The 19,633-nt window shown below is 38.7% G+C and overlaps 1 protein-coding gene across 1 annotated transcript; it reads right to left on the bottom strand.

Moving 5' to 3' along the window:
- Positions 1 to 2,474: 2,474 nt before the first annotated feature.
- Positions 2,475 to 6,912, bottom strand: LOC121972408 (CDP-diacylglycerol--serine O-phosphatidyltransferase 1-like). Its single transcript, XM_042524079.1, has 7 exons — positions 6,828 to 6,912; positions 3,739 to 3,802; positions 3,577 to 3,667; positions 3,136 to 3,190; positions 2,962 to 3,041; positions 2,730 to 2,846; positions 2,475 to 2,627 (listed from the first exon to the last, which is right to left on the bottom strand). The coding sequence occupies exons 1-7, from the start codon at positions 6,910 to 6,912 to the stop codon at positions 2,475 to 2,477; spliced, it is 645 nt and encodes a 214-aa protein (XP_042380013.1).
- Between the last annotated feature and the right edge of the window lie 12,721 nt (positions 6,913 to 19,633).

Raw genomic sequence — 19,633 nt, 5'->3', positions numbered from 1 at the left:
GGTTGCACCCACAATCTCCCAAGCTTGTATCCTTGTCAAACATAACTCGTCAAACATCAAAACACAACTCGAGTCAAGTCAACTCGAGTCTTGTCAACCAGGTCAACCTTGACCTAAGGTTGCACCAACAACCACCCCCTAGAACCTAAGGTTACCACCCCTAGGGTTTTCCACCTACCTAACTGCAGTTAGGACTTTTGCCTAAATACACTTAGGACTTTCCTGCAATCTTATCAAACTTTTTAGATAACAAGACAACCTAACTTTGAACCCTTTGACATAATCAAAACACAGGTTCGACTATCAGATGCTTCCTGCATCAAAAATCTCTCCCTTTTTGATTATGACAAAACGGTTCAAAGTTAAGTAAAACATAAAAATAAAATTAAGGAATTTAAGCATAAGTATCATGAGCATAAATAATAAAAACTTTGTGCTCCCCCTTACTTGTGTTTCCCCTTTTATAAAAATTATGTTTAAATTCTTAACTTTCTTAACTCTGACTTCTCTCTCCCCCTTTGACATAAATCAAAAAGCATACTAACACTACAACAAAAAAGCTAATAGACAACGCTTTTAAAGCGTTGTCTTTGTGCCTGAAAAAGCGTTATTAAAGGCACTGTTGTTAAAAGTCTGCTCAACGACAACGCTTTTAAAGCGTTGTCATTTGTACCAAAGACAACGCTTTTGCAACGCTTTAAAAGCGTTGTCGTTTTATGCAAAGGCAACGTTTTGCAACGCTTTTAAAGCGTTGTTTTTGGTAGAAAAGACAACGCTTTTGCAACGCTTTAAAAGCGTAGTCATATTTTGCAAAGACAACACTATTACAACGCTTTAAAAGCGTTGTTGTTTTTTTACAAAGACAACACTTTTTACAACGCTTTAAAAGTGTTGTCGTTTTAAAGAAAAAAATTTTAAAAAAAATTATTTAAAAATCATTATTTTTATATTTACGAAACTATTATTTTTCTTTTACCATGTCTAGATTCGAATTTTACATATAATCAACTCAGTTAATGATTTCAAACTCATCAAAATAATAGAAATCTGACGTTGAAGTAATATTAGTATTTAATTACATGAGAAGCTAGTAAATATCAAAATTAACACTAATTCTGTTTTAAAGTATATAGTGATATTCACATATAAAACAAAAGAGCACAAAAAATCTGTTTTGAACAGCAACAATCTATTTACTGAATACTGAAGTAGCCAACAATCTGTTTACTCAAAATAGTACAGTAGTTACTGAATCCAGACGCTTAGTGTACTGATCAATTATTGAATCCAGACGCTCCTTAGTGTACTGATCTCGACTGTCTTGTATCCACCTACAAAAGTAGCAATAATATGTTTCAAGTCCATACATGAGCATTACTGATGGCTCTCAAAAGAAACAAAACAATCATCATGACTTTCTACCTACCAAACACACGCAATATCTTAATGAAGATTTTCTGTAGCTATTTTGTGCAGTTAGTGCTTCCCATTTAATTATTCAAGTATAATATGGTTTCATGGAAATTCTATTCCATCAAAAGAATCCCCTCTAAGAGCTTCTGATTCTAATGAAAATCCCTCTCTTCCTAATGTTTCTGTTAGTCTAAATGCCCATAGAACCATCAAAGAAAATATGCAAAGCAACATTAAGAAACAATAGACACGTAAAGTACATAGAAAGAGTGCTAAAATAAACATGTAGATTGTTAAAAAGATAAAACAAAAATGCTACTATTCAGAATAAACTAATAAATGATATAATAAGAGAAACTATGTTAAGTAGAATAACAGTGCTAATAGATAACAAACAAATTTTGTGATTAGACAAGTTGAAATATCAGAGTTGAAGGGGTGAGGGATAGCACGAGATAAAAGAAACTCCAGTTAACATAGTAAAAAATGAATTACGATACATTGACATGACGAAGAGTCATGAAAACACATTAACAATCAGACAATTCCTTCCAAAACAACTAGTTAGGAATCAAACAATCAAGACAGTGAAAACAAGGTAATTTCAGCCTTTATGTTCTTGACATACTTTAAATCACCAAATAATATTACTCTCCTCACGCAATCCTCAATTAATTTGAAGCTAAAATAAGAGAGATTTTGAGAAACATAAAGAAAATAATAATGTGGAACCGAGAGCCATCTAGTTACCAGTCACCAATATTGAAGGTTCAGACTATCAGGGAGACTTCTGTGACCAACCTAAAAGCGTTCACAATGATGCATTTACTCAGAAACAAAATGGACCACTAAGGCTGCATTTCCAAAAATTTTTAGATGTCAGTTGAAGTGCCTGCAAGTATTTACCAATGGGTCATATGGCTATTACTCTTTAGTGATAATGAGCATTGGACAACACAAGTCAGTACTGTCAGACATGCTAGTATGAGACCATATTTCAAAATATGGCACCAAAGCATCAGAGGTAAGGCAATTTTCATACTTTATGTTCAACACATCATTCAACCATTACTAAAGTAATTATTTTCGCATCCATTTGCAGGTAACAAGAGAGTAACTAAGGTCTCACCAAACCAATTGCAGATCAAGATGTCCAAAATAATACTGTCCCACCAGCACTCATTGAAATTTGGCAACATGTGGCGAAAAGTAAACTGCAATTGTTAGCAAATGAACTAAAAAAAACATTATTTAAGTAATTTTTGCAAAAAAAAGAAAAAAAAAAAGAAAAAAGAGGTAAAACAATGAAATTGAACCTCCATCAATTCGAAGCCAATTGACAACACCCACAGAAGGGGCTGGTTTCGTATCATTATTGCCTTACCCCGCCATCCAAAAATATGAGCAAGAACAAACTCATCAAATAATGTATTCTGCAATAAACTAACACAAATTAGTGATGACAAGATCTAAAAAGGTATAGGTTCCTTGAAAGATCCAAGCAATATAAACTGAATGACAAAAGGTTGATGAATGAAGGAATCATACATAAACATTGATAAACCTGTTTTTTGGATTCTCTGGGACATAAATACGGCAATCAGCTCCATATGATCTTTCAGGTAATTCTGGAATGCACAAACAAAGATTCTGTTAATTTCTTTATCTATGAATATGCTATTTTCTGGAGGAAACCATAAAGCACCTAAATCAAGTGTTTACCAACTCCCAGAGCAGGATGGAGATATTTCATAAACTGCCTAGCATCATCACGATTCTGGAAATGAGAAAAAGAAACCAGAGGAACATTTGTCAAATTCACAGCAGAATTATTAGATGACTTTATTGATTATTTGAGGTCTAGATTCTACCAAAATCACAATAACAGATGAAACAACAAAAACCTCAGCAGCAAAAAGTTTGAAGTACGAATCTTCTATATGTGAATTTTCATGAGAAATTAAAGCTGATGAAGTATCCAGCATCACATACTATTAGAATTATTACTCTTGGCTCAAATTTTATCCTATTTGAATCAATGGCAACAATTACTAAAGCACAATAAATAGGAAAATGGTTTCCAAAAACAACAAATGGAAAAGAATGAAACTGAATCAGATGCGCTTGATAATCATTCTAATTAAAAGATAGAAACACACAAACCTGGAAAAGCAAAAATGTTAGGGCAACAAGGTACACAACAGCCATTCCATGAACTAAGCACCAAATTGCAGGATGTGGCCTTATAAGAACCCTGAATAAAATAGAGTTTCATGCTTACAGGTGCATAAATGTTAGGGCAACAAACTGCAGTTTCATACTTACAGGTGCATAAATATTATGCGGATACCACACTTGCACATGAAAATTTTCATGGATACAGAGAAAACTAAAACCCAGAACTATGACCTAAATCCCAAATAAAATAATAAAATCACGAAAACTGGAAGCCTCCTCCAAATAAAATTTCGTGATGCGGCAATCCCTTGGACACAAGAAACCCAAAATCCAGCCAAAAAAGCTTGAAAAAGTGTTCCCTTTAACGAGGAACAGCGCGAAGGGGAGTGGAGAAAAGCGAAGACGCGAGGAATTGGGCATAAAGCAAACTATACCGTTGCGCAAGCCTATGCTGGATTCCTCGGTGTTGATGTTGTAGAGGATGCCCTCGTATATGATCTCGCTCTTGGAGGTCAAGCTTATGAGGCTCCCGATGTAGGAGTCCGCCGACGCCCCGGATCTGGAGGCCAGAGAGGAGTTTGCCGGAGAGAGTTGGATGGAGAAGGTGCGTGAGATGAGGAATTGGGAGAAGGGTTCGGGATAAAAAAAATGATCGGAAGATCGAAGTTGGGAGAAGGGTTCGGGTTTTCTCCTCCTTACCTAGATCCAACGGTTTGTATTAATCAAGATTTAGATGAGATTTTAAACATAGACAACACTTTTTATAAAACGTTGTTGTAGACACTAAAAATCAGTCTAATAGACAACGCTTTTTACGAAGCATTGTCTTTGACCCTTAAAAATCACTAATAGACAACGGTTTTTAGAAAAGCGATGTCTATTAATAAGAAAATAATGAAATAGACAACGCTTTTCACTAAAACGTTGTTAAAAAAAAATAGACAACGCTTTTTATAAAAAGCGTTGTCTTTTAAGTGTTGTAGAATCCCAATTTTCTTGTAGTGTAAGTAGAGAGAGGGTTGTAAAAAAAATTAATTCTTTTTAACTTCAAGCTCCCCCTGAAGGGTAGCACTCAGCGAAATTTAGCTTTGAAAATAATTTCTTTTAAAAAACTTAGCTAAAGTAGAGATTTTTTTTTTTTTTGAAAATACTTAACTATTTAAAAAACTTAGATAAACGTAAGATTTGAAACTGTCATAGTTTTTCCAAAAAAAACTTAGCTAAATTTTTATATTTGAAAAAACTTAGATTAAAAAATACTTTGATAAATTTAGTACTTTGCTTTCAAAACTTAGCTTTTAAAAAGACTTTGATAGATTTAGTACTTAGCTTTCAAAACTTAGCTTTTAAAAAACTTTGATAAATTTAGTACTTAGCTTTCAAAACTTAGCTTTTAAAAATATTTTATCGTAAAAATACTTAGCTAAGTAAATGATTTTTTTATTCCAAAAATAGTTTAAAAATAAACTTTTTTTCAGAAATATTTGAATCCCTTTTTTTTTTAAAGAAAACTTTAAGAAAAAAAAAACTTAACATGACTCCCTTCATTCCCCCTTGATTAATGCCTTAAAATTTTTGAGGATCCTAGAGTCTAAGCATGTAAATAAATAAAAAAAAGTTATTATTTTCCTGATTTTTCATCTCACCTATTCTAGGTTATCAAACATGTTTAGCTTATGAGTGTTTGAGAGATGAAGTTAACTTTATTTAAAAACTATTGAAATATAAGTTTGAATTTTCAATGAGTTTGAATTTCAAGTTTTAAAATATGAGTAAACATTTAAAATTTTAAAGATTTTGAAAATAAATTAAAAGTTAATTATGTTTAAAATTATAATCTTACATATTAAATATGATTTTAAAATTAATTAGCATTTAGAAATAATTAAGATTTTGAAAATCTAAGAATTAATAATTTTAAATTTAATTATGATTTAAAGATTAATAATCAAATACTTTTATTAAAATTAATTATGATTTTGAAATTATAATTTTGAAATTAATCATAATTTAAAAATAATTATAATTTAATTATGATTTAAAAATAATTAACATTTTGAAATTAAGATTAACATTTTAAAATTAATATTAACATTTTGAAATTAATTAATTTGGGTATGATTAACTATTTTAAACCTAGGTCCATCTCATCATTTTCTAGATTTTCAATCACGGGGCCTTAATAGATTTGTGAGATGATTAATTTAATTTTTAATTTAAATTATCATCTAAAGATTAATATACATTTGAGTTAGACTCAAGTTTTATAGTTAGTCAATTAAATAACTATTTCAATGATTGACTTCCAAGCTGTGGCGAGATACTAGGTCTTCTTGGATATGAGATCATCCGCCACTTCTAGACAAAGTCTTTCAAATAAATTAGATATCTAATTTTCTTTTTGAAACCCCTAGGTCTAACTAGTCAAGTGTGAATCAAGCCTAGGTCCTTATCTAACCATTCTGGATTATACAATTAATAATCATGATCGACATTTATCAATTTAGCATATGCATGGTCATGGTAATTTGCATGGATCAACCAAGTCAAGCAATTTTTAGTTAAGTTAACAAGTTTAAGTAAACTTTTGAATTTTAATTTGATTTAGTTTAGATCTAAGTTAATTGAATTTAAGGTTAGATTAGATTTTAGTTTATTTTATAATTAAAAGGTACTTGATTATAACTTGGTTTGTAGGGTTTATGTTTTACCTTAGACTTGTAACCCAAGTCTAGATCTTGTGGATTAGTTAAAATATTAATAATCTTTTCTAACTTATATATTTTACCTTTTAAAATATTACTTTGTTTCTCTAATTTTCTAAAAGTTAATTTCTTATGTTTATTAAATAATTTTGAGTTATTCTTATTTAGATTTGAATCAAATTTATTCATTGCATTATTAGCATGCATATCTAATTTTCTAGATAAATTTGTACTAGAGTAAGCAGAATTAGTAAGGGGACAAACATGCATTGCAAAAATTGGATTTTCATGTAATGTAAATTTACTTACCTTGATTTCTCCCCTTGGATTTTTGGGTATTCTTTATGGACATTTACTTTTGCAGTGACACATTCATTTGCACTGGAGCATTCAATTTGCTTCTTCCCTTTCCGGATTAATTTCTCCTTCTTCTTCGATTGTGCCGGCCGAATATTACGAGTAGGGCACTTGTTTCTATAGTGCCCCTTCTCCCTACACTTAAAATAGGTTATGTGAAATTTACAATTTTACCTTTTAGATCCATGATAGGATTCTCCCTCTTGACTGCTGCCATCTCGAATTCAGACTCAGATTCAACTATCTCTTCTTTGGCCATCAGTGCTATGAAATTGGTCTGATCCGATTCTTTTGAGTCTAGTTCGAAGGTTAACTCTGGAGATTCATACTCTGATTCAAACTCAGGTTTGACTTGGTCTTCTGGTTCTGAAGGAATCTCATGAACCCTCTTTGCATGGGCCAATCTTTGGCCAAGAGCAAAGTGCCACCTCCACGCTCACCCATCACTTTGATGCCATCACCATTGGAGAGAGGGAGTGGCCGATCTCTCTGTCACACATTCATCACGTGCCCTAGAAATTGTTCACCTACCATACCTTACGATCGTGTCTTGTATGGTGTTCGACTCAACTACACCATTGTCGTTCGATGATCTAGGGCACCCGATCGGACTTGAAACTTGGAGAGAAGGATGAACATCAAAGCATTGTCTTCTCTGCGGATTCGAGGAGGAGAGCACAAGTTCTACATAGTGACCTCTAGGATCTCCATCGATCAACAGTGGTTCCGAGTGGGGAACTCCTTTTTCTACACTGTTGCATTAGGAGCCCTTCACCAGGTGGCCGTAGATAAAATTAAGGTAAGCTATGATGGTTTTGGAGTGATTAAGATTATGTGAATTGGTTTGGAATGTGTGCAGTTATTAGATCAGCTATTGTAGCTCTAGCTCTATTTCCAGCAGTAGCTTCTTAGGATCTTCCTTCAGGGGCTATGGGTTTAAGTGGTTTCCTCTTTATCGTAGCAACCTCTGGTTTCTTTATCGAGTGACTACAGTTCTGGATTGAGATAAGATATGTATTGAATTGGATTAATACTGAATTAAATCCATTTTTTTGTTTTGCTTCATTAAATCGATTCCAGTTCTGAAATTAGAAGTGTTAATTATGAGCAAAGGATTGGTTCATTTATGGAATTGAGGTTATTAGTCTGTGTAGCTTGGTTAATGAGTGATTAATGGTTTTAAGACATGGATTAAATGATGGTGTTAAATAGAATTATTAACTGATTGGATTTGGTAAGTGATTCATGATAGTTATTTGATTTAATGATTGTTATTTGGAGCATAGAATTGATTACCAAATGTGGCGGTTTAATTTTTGGATTAGAGATGATTTATTTATAAATCTAATCTAATGAGGAGAATGGATGTGAAGGAAAAAGGGGATTAATTGAAGTTAATCATTAATTAGAGTTAATTAATGATCGTATTTTAACTGGGTTACCTTAAATAGGTTTGGAGATTTGATTTAGCTATTTAATTCATATGTAATTAGCTAAATTTATATTTTATGTAATTGCAGGACTTTGATTCGATATGCGTGTCTTGACGTCGGATTGGTTTATTATGATCGATAGATAAAGGCAAGTATTTCTTAAACTTAGTGTATGGTTGTTTTTGATTGATGGATTAGGTTGCTTTACCTTAAATCTATCCATATTATTATCCTGCTTGATACTTCTGCTTGATCTTATAGATGATCTATTTATTTCATATACAGTCTTGACTTTTGAATATCTATACTCTGTTGTGTACACACATTTAGAGTATATACCATAGGGGATGACTTGTTGACTGAGTTATCATGCTGATTATGCATATGATATTGGTGTACACATGATTGGTATGTGTTGCAAGAGTTTATGAGGTTGATTGTTCATTTGCATGTGTGTGCGCATGTGTCTGGTTATACAATTGGAGGAAATATGTCGATAGTACCGATGTTGGTGATCATATGTGTTAGGTGTGATATTAAAGGTATCATGTTGATTATACCTATGTTGTAGGGTGTGTATGTGTATGGTGTGTATGTGTTTAGAGGTGGTTCTTATTGTTTATGTGGTTTAGTAGATACTAGTTGGATTTAACTATACCTATAAATATAGGTGTTAGATGGATCATTGTATTGGAGGTATTTATGATGATTAGGAGGTTGCCTTGATGATGATCATTTCAGTATCATAATTATTACATCATGTTCATCATTACACTATATGCTGACGACCATTTGCTCCCTTATCGTATAAGATAGTCGCCAGTCATATATATATATGCATGTTGATGTCCACTTGCTCTCCTTTAGTATGAGCTAGTCATCAGATATGTTAGTTGCCCATTCGACCACTGTGAGAGAGTGGTATCTAGGAGTGGAGCTAGTCCTGTCGTGCTCACTTGGCCACTCAGTGTTATACACTGCTAGTCTCGGTCACTCATGAGTAGTGGTATCTGGAGGGTACAGTAGTCAAGGGGCTAGAGATATGAGTAGTCAGAGACCCTAATGCTATGTAGCTAGATAGCTACTTAGCAAACTGTCCATCTCGATCGCTATATAGTGGTATCTAGAGGGTAGTACTGTCACACCCCTAGAGGAGTCTCTACCGATAAAATTTTGATAGCATCTCCCCTGTACCGATGACAATATGAAGCAATATACATACACAAACAGGATAATAATATATTCATCAGCCCACACGGTTGGAACACACATAACCACGTAGTTTATATAATACAGTCTACTCGGCTGGAACAAAACAACAACACCTACGCAGTTTAAAACACTAACAGCCCACATGGCTACACTGAAAACATAGCGGAATAACGGAAAGAAAACCCACAAATGCCAAGTCCACAAAACAAGTATCAAAATATAGTTAGTTCTTATAGCACCAAATCCAACGAATACGAAAAGCAAGTAAAGAGAAACAAAACCAAAATCATTCCTCGGATATGACACAGGACTGGCAGACAACATCTCTTCAAGCATCCATGACTCATCTACCTGCTACCTGGCGAAAGGAAAACTAATTTGTGGGGTGGTGAGTATTGGGGCTCAGCGGGTAAAGGAAAGATAGTGCAAGAACTTAATATCCAAATAGAGAGTACCAACAGTATATAGTCACATAAAGAAAATAGCAGATACTAAAATAAAATCATAATAAATGTTCATACCTGAAATCATATCCTAAGCTAGGTAATAGAAGGTCAGGGGTGGCATGAATCTGCTACAGTACTGCTTATAACTACAGAGGTAATAAGTGAGAGGTATCCACTTTACCAATAAATAAACTAGAGTCTAAACCCCTACAACGAGTGTATATCTCAACATAGCAAGCATGACAGTGAACAACAATAAGTGAACAACAACAGTAAGCGACGGCAGCATAAGTATACCACAACAACATAAGTAAGCAATAACAACATATGTAAACAGCAGCAGCTAAAATAAGTATAATAACAACGTATGCATGGATGGTCACACCCGCCCACCACTCTGCACCATGACCCCTGTATGGTCGAGAGGCTGGGTCAGTGACAGACTGTACACCACTCCAACTACCACTCTCTCAAGTGGCTGAGGGGACAGTTGCATAGTAGCTAACTAGCTATGTCTGCGACGGGGGTCCCTACTGCTCGCAACTCCAGCTATCACTACCTATGAGTGACCGAGTGGAAGCACGACAGGACAAGCAACATCAACTCCAGCTACTACTCTCTCGAGTGATCGAGGATGCAACCCTGGTCAACGACTCTCTCGACCACAAGGGGGAATTTGTCGTTGACATGCACGTCATGATATAATGCGCCAAATGCAACAGTCATCATACAAATATAAGCAAAAATTAGGTATGCTACATGAAGCTAGTATGCTCAATATGATACATAAATAAACAATAGTCATTATACCAATATAAGCAAAAATTAGGTATGCTACATGAAGCCAGCATACTCAATATAGTACATAAATAAACAACAGTCAAATCATACAACCATGGTATCTAGTATCTGCTACCTATCATGAACAATGAGAGACTGTATAGATATGGAAACGAGTTTCTCAAAGATCGCGTGGAAGTATCAAAGGCAGGAAAATAAGAGTGGAGTCAAGGTAAAAATGGTTTCTATCCAAAGATAGCTCATGCACCAAGTTCAAAGAACTACATAATCAAGGTAAGAAGTACCCACCTTTAATATGTAGTTCGAGCTAAACAATCCCCACGTCGGAGTGCTCATCTCGAAATAACATCCTGCAAATCATATACTATACAATTTAGCTAATTTCATAAGCAAAAACTAACCAAACCCAAACCCAACTTCATTAGGAAAAAACCCTAATCGAAACAATCATTAATTAACCCTAATTAATGATAATCCAATAATCCTCAATCAAACGATTGTTTCATCTTCCAATCCAAATTCCTATTTAGTAATTCATATATAGATGGACCTAACATCGAAATCAACTCAACAATACAAGAATAACATCTTGACTTCAAATAGACAAATCAAATCAGAAATTCCAAATCTGACCCGAAATTCCAACATCGGGAACCCATCACAGCTTCAAACTCGTCTCATAATTTCCCAAATCCGTTCATGAAATTTCCAACATTCTTCATAAAACTACCACCACTTAATCCATCCCTGAATCAAAACTATTAAGAGGAGACAACACCAGGCACCGAGAACAAAACAAGATCCCTCTATTGCGGAGCAACAGATCAAAAAAATGTTGTGCTAGAACAAAACATGTCACACCCCAGGTAGTCCCTGCCAGAGAAAATTTCGACAGCATCTCCATTGTACGGGTGACAATATAAAATTTCCTACAATGCCCTCAGGGCCACATATACCTCGACCAACACGGTCGGAACAATAATAATATATAACAGTACAAATATAGCAAACATCCACGCAGTTTAATAGTAACAGCAAAACGTAAGCAGAGATAAGGAAATCATCGCAAAAATCCAACTCAACTACACCCATAAAACACAAATCCGATATTCTACTCAACTATACTCATAAAACACAAATCTGATATCCTATTCAACTACACTCATAAAACACAAAACTCCAGCATACATCCGAATTAAAACCCATTGTCAAATAACAAAATGTACAAGATCCAAATGTCAAGCTATAAGTCTGAAAATCATAGTCTAACACAATAAGAAAAACCCAAACGGTGTGACCTCATCGCGACGCGCAATGGTGGGGGACTAGCGACTGGAACCTCCTGAACAGCCTCAACCTAAAAATAGAAATAACGGGGTGTGAGCCTAACACTCAGCGAATACCTAGTTGATATGCATAGTAAACTATAACAAATAGTAATAACTATGTGTACAGTCTCCTGATATAACATATAGAAAGTGCAAAACTGTAAGATAAGGAGTAACTATACTAACCAGAACCTAGGTATAGGGATATCAAGGCCGTCAGTCCCAAAGTATCATAAATCGTGTATGCATGTCAAACAATGCATCCATCCAATATGCAACATATAAAGTGCAACAAACACAAGCAATAAGTGCAAATAATGCATATGATGCCAATAACATGTCCTGGTCACCCCTGACGCCAGTCACCATCTCACACACGATGGTAAGACCAAATGGGTAGGGCTGTGACAACCATGCACTCTTTTATCACTGCTCCTAATGAGTGACCGAGTGAGCGTGATGCTGTCGGAGTACACCTATCCTCCTACCCCAAATCATAAGTGGGGGAGCTTAATGCTCTCATCTCCCTGAGACAATTCAGTGGAGGGACCCCTGACGTGCTACCACGCTACGTCACATTACCTATGAGTGGACCAGCGGAGCACTGACAGAGCCAGCACTACACCCTATCTGATATACCACTAATCCGTGAGTGGTGGTGTGTGCAGATCCATGTAACTGGCGATGCGCTCAACAATAATGGAACCGACTATCGCGCAGCAATGCAATCATGCGAGATGGTGCATGACACTAAGCTTAGAAATATCCTGATCCTATCTACCTCCATAAAAACATGTACCATATACGTGGATCAAATAATATGATCCATGTACACATGTCAAGTATGGTATCTAACCAATCTGGTATATCATAAACCATGACATGTCACTACCTCCATAACATAAATAATAAACAGGGCATGAACGACAAACAAGTAACAAAAAAATCATGCTCGGAAACAAATAGTGACATGCCGATGTAGATATAAACATAATTATTGCTACTTGCTAAAATCTACTAAACATATCAACAAGACATATCAACATAGATAGGTTAAGGTACCCGCCTCAAATAGAAGGTCCAATCAAGCAATCCAAAGTCGAGACGCCCGTCTCGAATCAGAGTCCTGCGTCAAACAATATATAAATATTTAATTTAGCTAAAATCATAAGAATTGCTAAATAAAATCCCTAAGACTAATTTAGGGTAAAACCCTAATCAGTACAAACATCAATCTACCAAATTAAATCTAACGGTTAATTAGGGTTAGTTACCTAATCCCTAATCACCTATTAGATTAGAAATCCAAGCCTAAATTAATCTACACATAAACAACTAATTATAACCTTTAATTTAAAACATGATCTACCACATGTTCTAAACTAAATTCAATTCAAACATAATTCAACACATAACCCTAATTCAAATCTAACATCACAAGATTCCCACCCAACACATAATCTACAACATGTATCAACTATTAAAATAATCAAATTACACTATGATCTACAACTATGATAAAAAACCCAATACCTTACCTTAATTCCTAGCACTGTTGTTGCTGGATGGATTTACTGCCGGAACCAGAAAGTCCACAGAATAGCCTTTCCTGTTAGAATCCTTCGGATAAAGAAGAAAAGATCAGAATTCAACACAATAATGTATCACCAACTCAAGTTTAATTCGACCTCCTTACCACATATCTGTGTCAACAGTGCAAGGACCAACGGTGGCAGCGATCGAGCAGCAACAATCGGACAGAAGAGAATGCAGACAAGAAGATACAAGATTGATAGGGGAAGCTAGTGGTTAAGCCACGGAAGGGGGGGGGGACCTCTTGTCCAGAAAACTGATCACCACTGCTTTGTTCGAAACCCGACAGCAAGAGGAAATCTAGGGCACGGGAACAGGAAATCTCCAGCGATGGTCGACGCTGCTCCGTGCGGCGATGACCATGAATCATGAACTAGAGCACGACGCGAAGAGGAAACCGGTTGGTGTTGGCAAGATTGGGGCAGAGGCGAAGAGGAGCTTTGAGGTCACGGAAGCCAAAGGGGAAGAGGAAGAGAAAAGGTTGCAAAAACCCTTGGCCACGACTTTTGTACCGGAGGGAGGAGAAACGGCGGGGAAGGGTCGCGCGTCGATTTGGGGAAGAAGAGGCGTCGCGAAGAGGAAGAGAAGAGGTCGATCGGGTTGGGGGAGATGGCGTCGGGAGAAAAAGGGGAAGAAGAAAGGGCTCGCGGTGGGGAAAAAAGAAAATAAAGAAAAAGGAAAACAAAAGGAAAAATCAAACTTTTCCTCACTAAAATGGGGTAGCCTAAACAGGCTTTCCCGATGCCCATTATTTATCCCCGTAAACTCATCCATACGGTCTTTGAAAAATTCCTAGAAAATTTCTAAGAATTCCGAAAAATTCCCTTATGGTTATTCGCCTTTTTTCGGTATTTTACATTCTCCCCTACTAATAAAAATTTGGTCTCCAAATTTTCGTTATCTACGATCAACAAATACTAATAGCAGATAAAGAATATAAATGTTGAACGGTAAATTAACCCACATTCCTCAAGTGAAAAGGTGGGGGTATCAAGCTCGGATCATATCCTCGAGCTCCCAGGTAGCCTCCTTGTCCGAATGATGCCACCATCCGACTTTAACCAGTCGGATAGTCTTGTCTCACAACTGGCACTCTTTTCGGTCCAAGATCCGTACCGGAACCTCCTCGTAGGTGGCGTCAGGCTGAAGGGAAACAGTATATCAGACAACACATGAGCTGGGTCTGCTATGTATCTCCTTAGCATAGATACACGAAATACGTCATGCACGCCTACTAGAGCCGGTGGTAGCGCCAGGCGATAATCTACTGCTCCAATCCTCTCCAGGATTTGGAAAGGGTCAATGTATCGTGGAGCTAGCTTACCTCTGAGGCCAAATCTCTTCACCCCTTTCGTGGGTGAAACTCGCAGAAAAACATGGTCGCCAGTAGAGAACTCCAGGGGTCTACATCTCCGATCAGCATAACTCTTCTAGCGATCCTGTGCCTCAGACATCCTCCATCTGATAGTACGGACCAACTCTGCCTCCTACTGAGCTCTATGAGGTCCTAACAACTGGGCCTCCCCAACCTCCTCCCAGAGGGTGGGTGTCTAACATGGCCTACCATATAACGCTTCAAACGGTGCCATCTGGATAGCCGAATGAAAGCTGTTGTTGTAGGCAAACTCTACCAATGGCAAATGGTCCTCCCAACTGCCTTCGAAATCCAATACACAAGACCTCAGCAAGTCCTCTAGAGTTTGAATGGTCTGCTCTGACTGTCCATCTATCTGCGGATGGAAAGCTGTACTGAAATAAAGCTAAGTGCCCAAGGCTTGCTGCAGACTCTGCCAGAATCGAGACGTGAACCGAAGTTCTCTATCCGAAATAATACTCAAATGAACACCATGTAATCTGATGATTTCCCGGCAATACCGATCTGCCAATCGATCCAGGGAATTAGTCTTCCGAATTGCTATGAAGTGTGTGGATTTGGTTAATCGATCAACGATTGCCCAAATCGCATCATGGCCTCATCGTGTCCTAGACAAACCCACCACAAAGTCCATGGTAATGTGTTCCCATTTCCACTCAGGAATAGGAATCCGCTGAAGTAACCCGGCAGGTCTTTGGTGCTCAGCCTTCACCTGCTAACAGACAAGACATCTAGCTATGAATTCTGCGATATCTTTCTTCATACCGTTCCACCAGTAGGAACGCCTCAAATCTCGATACATGCGTGTCCCTCCTGGGTGGATCACAAATCGAGAGCAATGAGCCTCTTGAAGTAGCTCCTGTAAGACCGGGTGCGACTGAGGTATGCATAATATGCCTCAGAAGTATATAATACCCTCCTCATCTCAAGTAAACTCGGTCTGCTGCCCGGAAGCTATCTGGCTGCCAATGAACTGAAAATGCTGATCACCGGCCTGGGCCTCTCGGATCCTCATCCTGATCGACGACTGAGCAACCATGATAACAAGAATACCCTACTCTGTCTGCCCTTACTCCTCAAGGCCTAACTTAGAGAAACCCGGAATCAAGTCCGTGACTGAAGCTTGGAAGCAAGCCAAAGTCCCTCTGGACTTCTTGCTGAGTGCATCGACAACCACATTAGATTTCCCCGGGTGATAGCTAATGGTACAATCGTACTCCTTCAAGAACTCCATCCATATCCTTTGTCAGAGATTAAGTTCCTTCTGGGTGAAAATATATTTGAGACTCTTATGATCTGTAAGAATCTCAAAGGTAATGTCGTACTGATGATGCCGCCAAATATTCAAAGCAAAGATGATAGAGGCTAACTCCAAATCATGTACAGGATAGTTCTTCTCATGCTCCTTCAATTGACGAGACACATAGGAGACTACTCTGGCGTGCTGCATCAGAACAGTACCCAAACACTGAAGAGATGCATCAGATCCAGTCCTCTCCATAGGGCAAAAACCGAACTAGAACCGACACTAATCTCCGCTTCAGCTCCTGGAAGCTGGTCTCGCAGGCTTCTACCCATGTGAACTTCAAATATAGATGTTTCCGTCGAAACATCTCTAGAAGTATGTGAAGGGGGTGTATGTGATTCTCCTCGGATCAGAAATAGATTACAACATTGTCAACAAAGAAAATGAAAACCGATTCAAACAACCTATGAATACCGAAATCCTCGAGTCCATGAAAACATCTAGGGCTTTGTAAGCCTAAATGGTAAAACCTAGAACTCATAATGCCCGTACAACAGTCATACTCAACTATAAGATCCCTGACAACAAGTCTGAAATCTGATCACTAGCTACAAATCACCAAAGAAATACATCATCGAATGTGAGAGCAACGCTCTATTACAAGAAATACTACATATGTGGGAGCAACGCTCTACCACCATCAATGCAACCTATATGGGAGCAACGCTCCTCTACAAGCAATCTACAATATGTGGGAGCAACGCTCCACCACAACAATCCAAAACATGTGGGAGCAACACTCCACCACAACAATCCATAATATGTGGGAGCAATGCTCCACCACAACAATCCATAACATGTGGGAGTAACACTCCACCACAAACAATCCATAATATATGGGAGCAATGCTCCACCACAACAATCCATAACATGTGGGAGTAACACTCCACCACAAACAATCCATAATACTGCTGGAGCATTAGTAAGCCCAAATGGCATTACCAAAAACTTATAATGGCCGGAATGTGATCACCCTCATCTGGCAATCAACAGTGGCATGATATGCTGACAAACAATCCAGGCCAAGAATAATATCAAAGTCGACCATTTCTAATACTAAAAGATCTATCGTAAGTATCATGTTGCCAAAGTCTAATGGGCAACCTCTGATCTCCTGAGTGATGTCCAATGTATCACCGGACGGTAGGGAGATGGTCAGTCGCTGCGGTCTAAGAGTAGGTAGTCTACCTATGCCCCTGATAAAGGCACGGGAAATAAAAGAATGTAAGCTACCAGTATCTATCAGCATATCAGCGGATAATGCATAAAGTAAAATCATACCGCGGAAAATGGATCCGTCGGCCCGCTGTGCATCCTCTCTGGTAACCACATGAATATGTACAGTCTCTGCCGGTGGTGGAGGTGGTAGTGCTGCCAAAGGCTACTGTGCCTGAGTCTGAGCCTGCCACTACGACGGTGTAGGGTACTGAGCCAGAGACGGATAGGTAGGTTGCGACTGATACTGGACCAGTGGCTGGGGTTGTGACTGGTACTGGACTAGTGGACGTGGCTGATACTGGCCTTGAGTCAGATACCGTGGTCCCTGAATAAAGGTCTATGGTACTATGAGGGCACCAGAGTGCTCTTGTCCATGCATGCCAAATGCAGCTACTGCAGGGGAAGCTGCCCTCTGTTGACGATGTGAGGATTAGGCTCTCCGCCCTCCATGAAAAGCTCCTGTCTGAATGGCCTGTCCTCCATGACCAGACACTCTGGAAGCCATATGTTGAGCCTTTAGCAGACAATCTCTACTCTAGTGCCCAGGCAGTTTGCAATAATAGCAAACCGACTGTCCCAGGGAGTAGGCTGTGGTGACATGGTCTCTGGACCCACATCTGGTGTAGTGAGTGTCGCTGGCGGGTTGTTTCCGGTTCTGCTGAGAAGACCAGGAATGTCCTGATGAAGATCGCCCTGACTTTTGAGGCTGACCAGATGCCCCAAAAGTACCCTGATCTGGTCGACTGCGACCACTCTACTATTGTCCAGTCGCTTGTGCCTGCTGGATCTGGCCTGATGTCTGACCCATCTGCTTCCTTCTCCTGTCCGGAAACGCTCTCTGCTGAGTTGATTCAATCATGAGGGCTCTATCCAACATCTCTAAATAAGATGAACTCCCAAAATCGACAAGCTTTACTTGCAGATGCCCATCCAATCCCTGGACAAACTATAGCATGCAGGATCTTTCCTCAGTAGCCAATTCTGGACAAAGTCTGGCCAACCGATTAAATTCGGCATTGTACTCTGTCACGGTGCGATTGTTCTGCCGAAGGTTCAGAAAATCCTGTCGACGAGTCGTCTGATATGCTTGTGACAAGTAGCGGCTCTCAAAAGCCTCTCTGAATCTGGCCTAGGTATTGTTTAGCTCGCCTATGATGGAACACTGCGTAATCCACCAGGTATCGGCCTCATCCCGTAAATGGAAAGCAGTCAACTCTGCTTTCTCCCACTCATAGCAAGCCATGTAGAAGAAGGTCCGCTCCATGGTCTCTATCCAGGACTAAGCTACACTCATATCAGTCTCTCCTCGGAAGAGTGTGAATCGACTCTTCATCGACTCTGCTAGTGTTGGGACCTGGGCCTGTGCCGCAACAATATCAGTGTGGTGAGTAGGGACGGCTGCAGGAATTGGCGGAACCATTGGAGCTGGTGCTACAGGTAGTACCGCTGGATAGACCGGGGGAGGTACTCCCGGTGCTACTGCATAAGCCGGAGTAGGTGTCGCTGGTGGCACTGCAGGGTTAACATAGGTGCCCGTGGCTGGAGGTACGGTGGGAGGTACCGAATGTGGAGCAACTACTGCTGTCAGTGTGAGTGTCGGGTGTGTAGTAGGCACCGGTGGCGGTGGTACCATAAATACGGTAGGGGTGGGTACAGCGGGTGTCGCCGAGGTAGGTACCTATAAAGGAGCCATCGGGGTCTGGGAGCCCGACGCGCCCGCAACATCATCAAAAGTCTATCCCTGACCGACAGGCTCAACCCCAGTAGGGATCTCTGGAGAGTCCACTGCAGAGATTCCAAAGTCCTCTTACGTGGCCTTCCAGCACCACGTCTCGGCACGGAAGAACGTGCACCTCACCTCATATATGTTGAATTATAACACACAAATATTACTACAAGTATCACACTATAAAATTAAACATCATACCTATATACCGTCTGGAGATGTTCAGTCGCTGTCCAGTCCCCCTTTATGACCTCAGAATCTTGTGTGAGAAAATTGACAGAAACCCGTACAAATCCAAAACAGAATTCCAAAACATACATATAATGGAAATCCGTACAAATCTGAAAGTACTAGTTTGACTCACAAACCTCGCTCTGATACCAAAAATATTGTCACGCCCCAGGTAGTCCCTACCAGAGAAAATTTCGACAACATCTCCCCTGTACGGGTGACAATATAAAATTTTCTACAATGCCCTCAGGGCCACATATACCTCGGCCAACACGGCCGGAACAATAATAATATATAACAGTACAAATATA

Source organism: Zingiber officinale, chromosome 4A, assembly GCF_018446385.1.
Source record: "Zingiber officinale cultivar Zhangliang chromosome 4A, Zo_v1.1, whole genome shotgun sequence".
NCBI lineage: Eukaryota > Viridiplantae > Streptophyta > Magnoliopsida > Zingiberales > Zingiberaceae > Zingiber > Zingiber officinale.
This window is presented reverse-complemented; position numbering and strand designations above follow the sequence as displayed.

Excerpts from the sequence above, each read along its gene's own strand:
- LOC121972408 (XM_042524079.1), bottom strand. The coding sequence starts at position 6,912 with ATGGCCAAAGAAGAGATAGTTGAATCTGAGTCTGAATTCGAGATGGCA. Across the intron at positions 3,042-3,135 it reads CCATCCTGCTCTGGGAGTTG|AATTACCTGAAAGATCATAT; the intron begins GTAAACACTTGA and ends TGTGCATTCCAG. Across the intron at positions 2,847-2,961 it reads ACAGGTTTATCAATGTTTAT|AATACATTATTTGATGAGTT; the intron begins GTATGATTCCTT and ends AGTTTATTGCAG.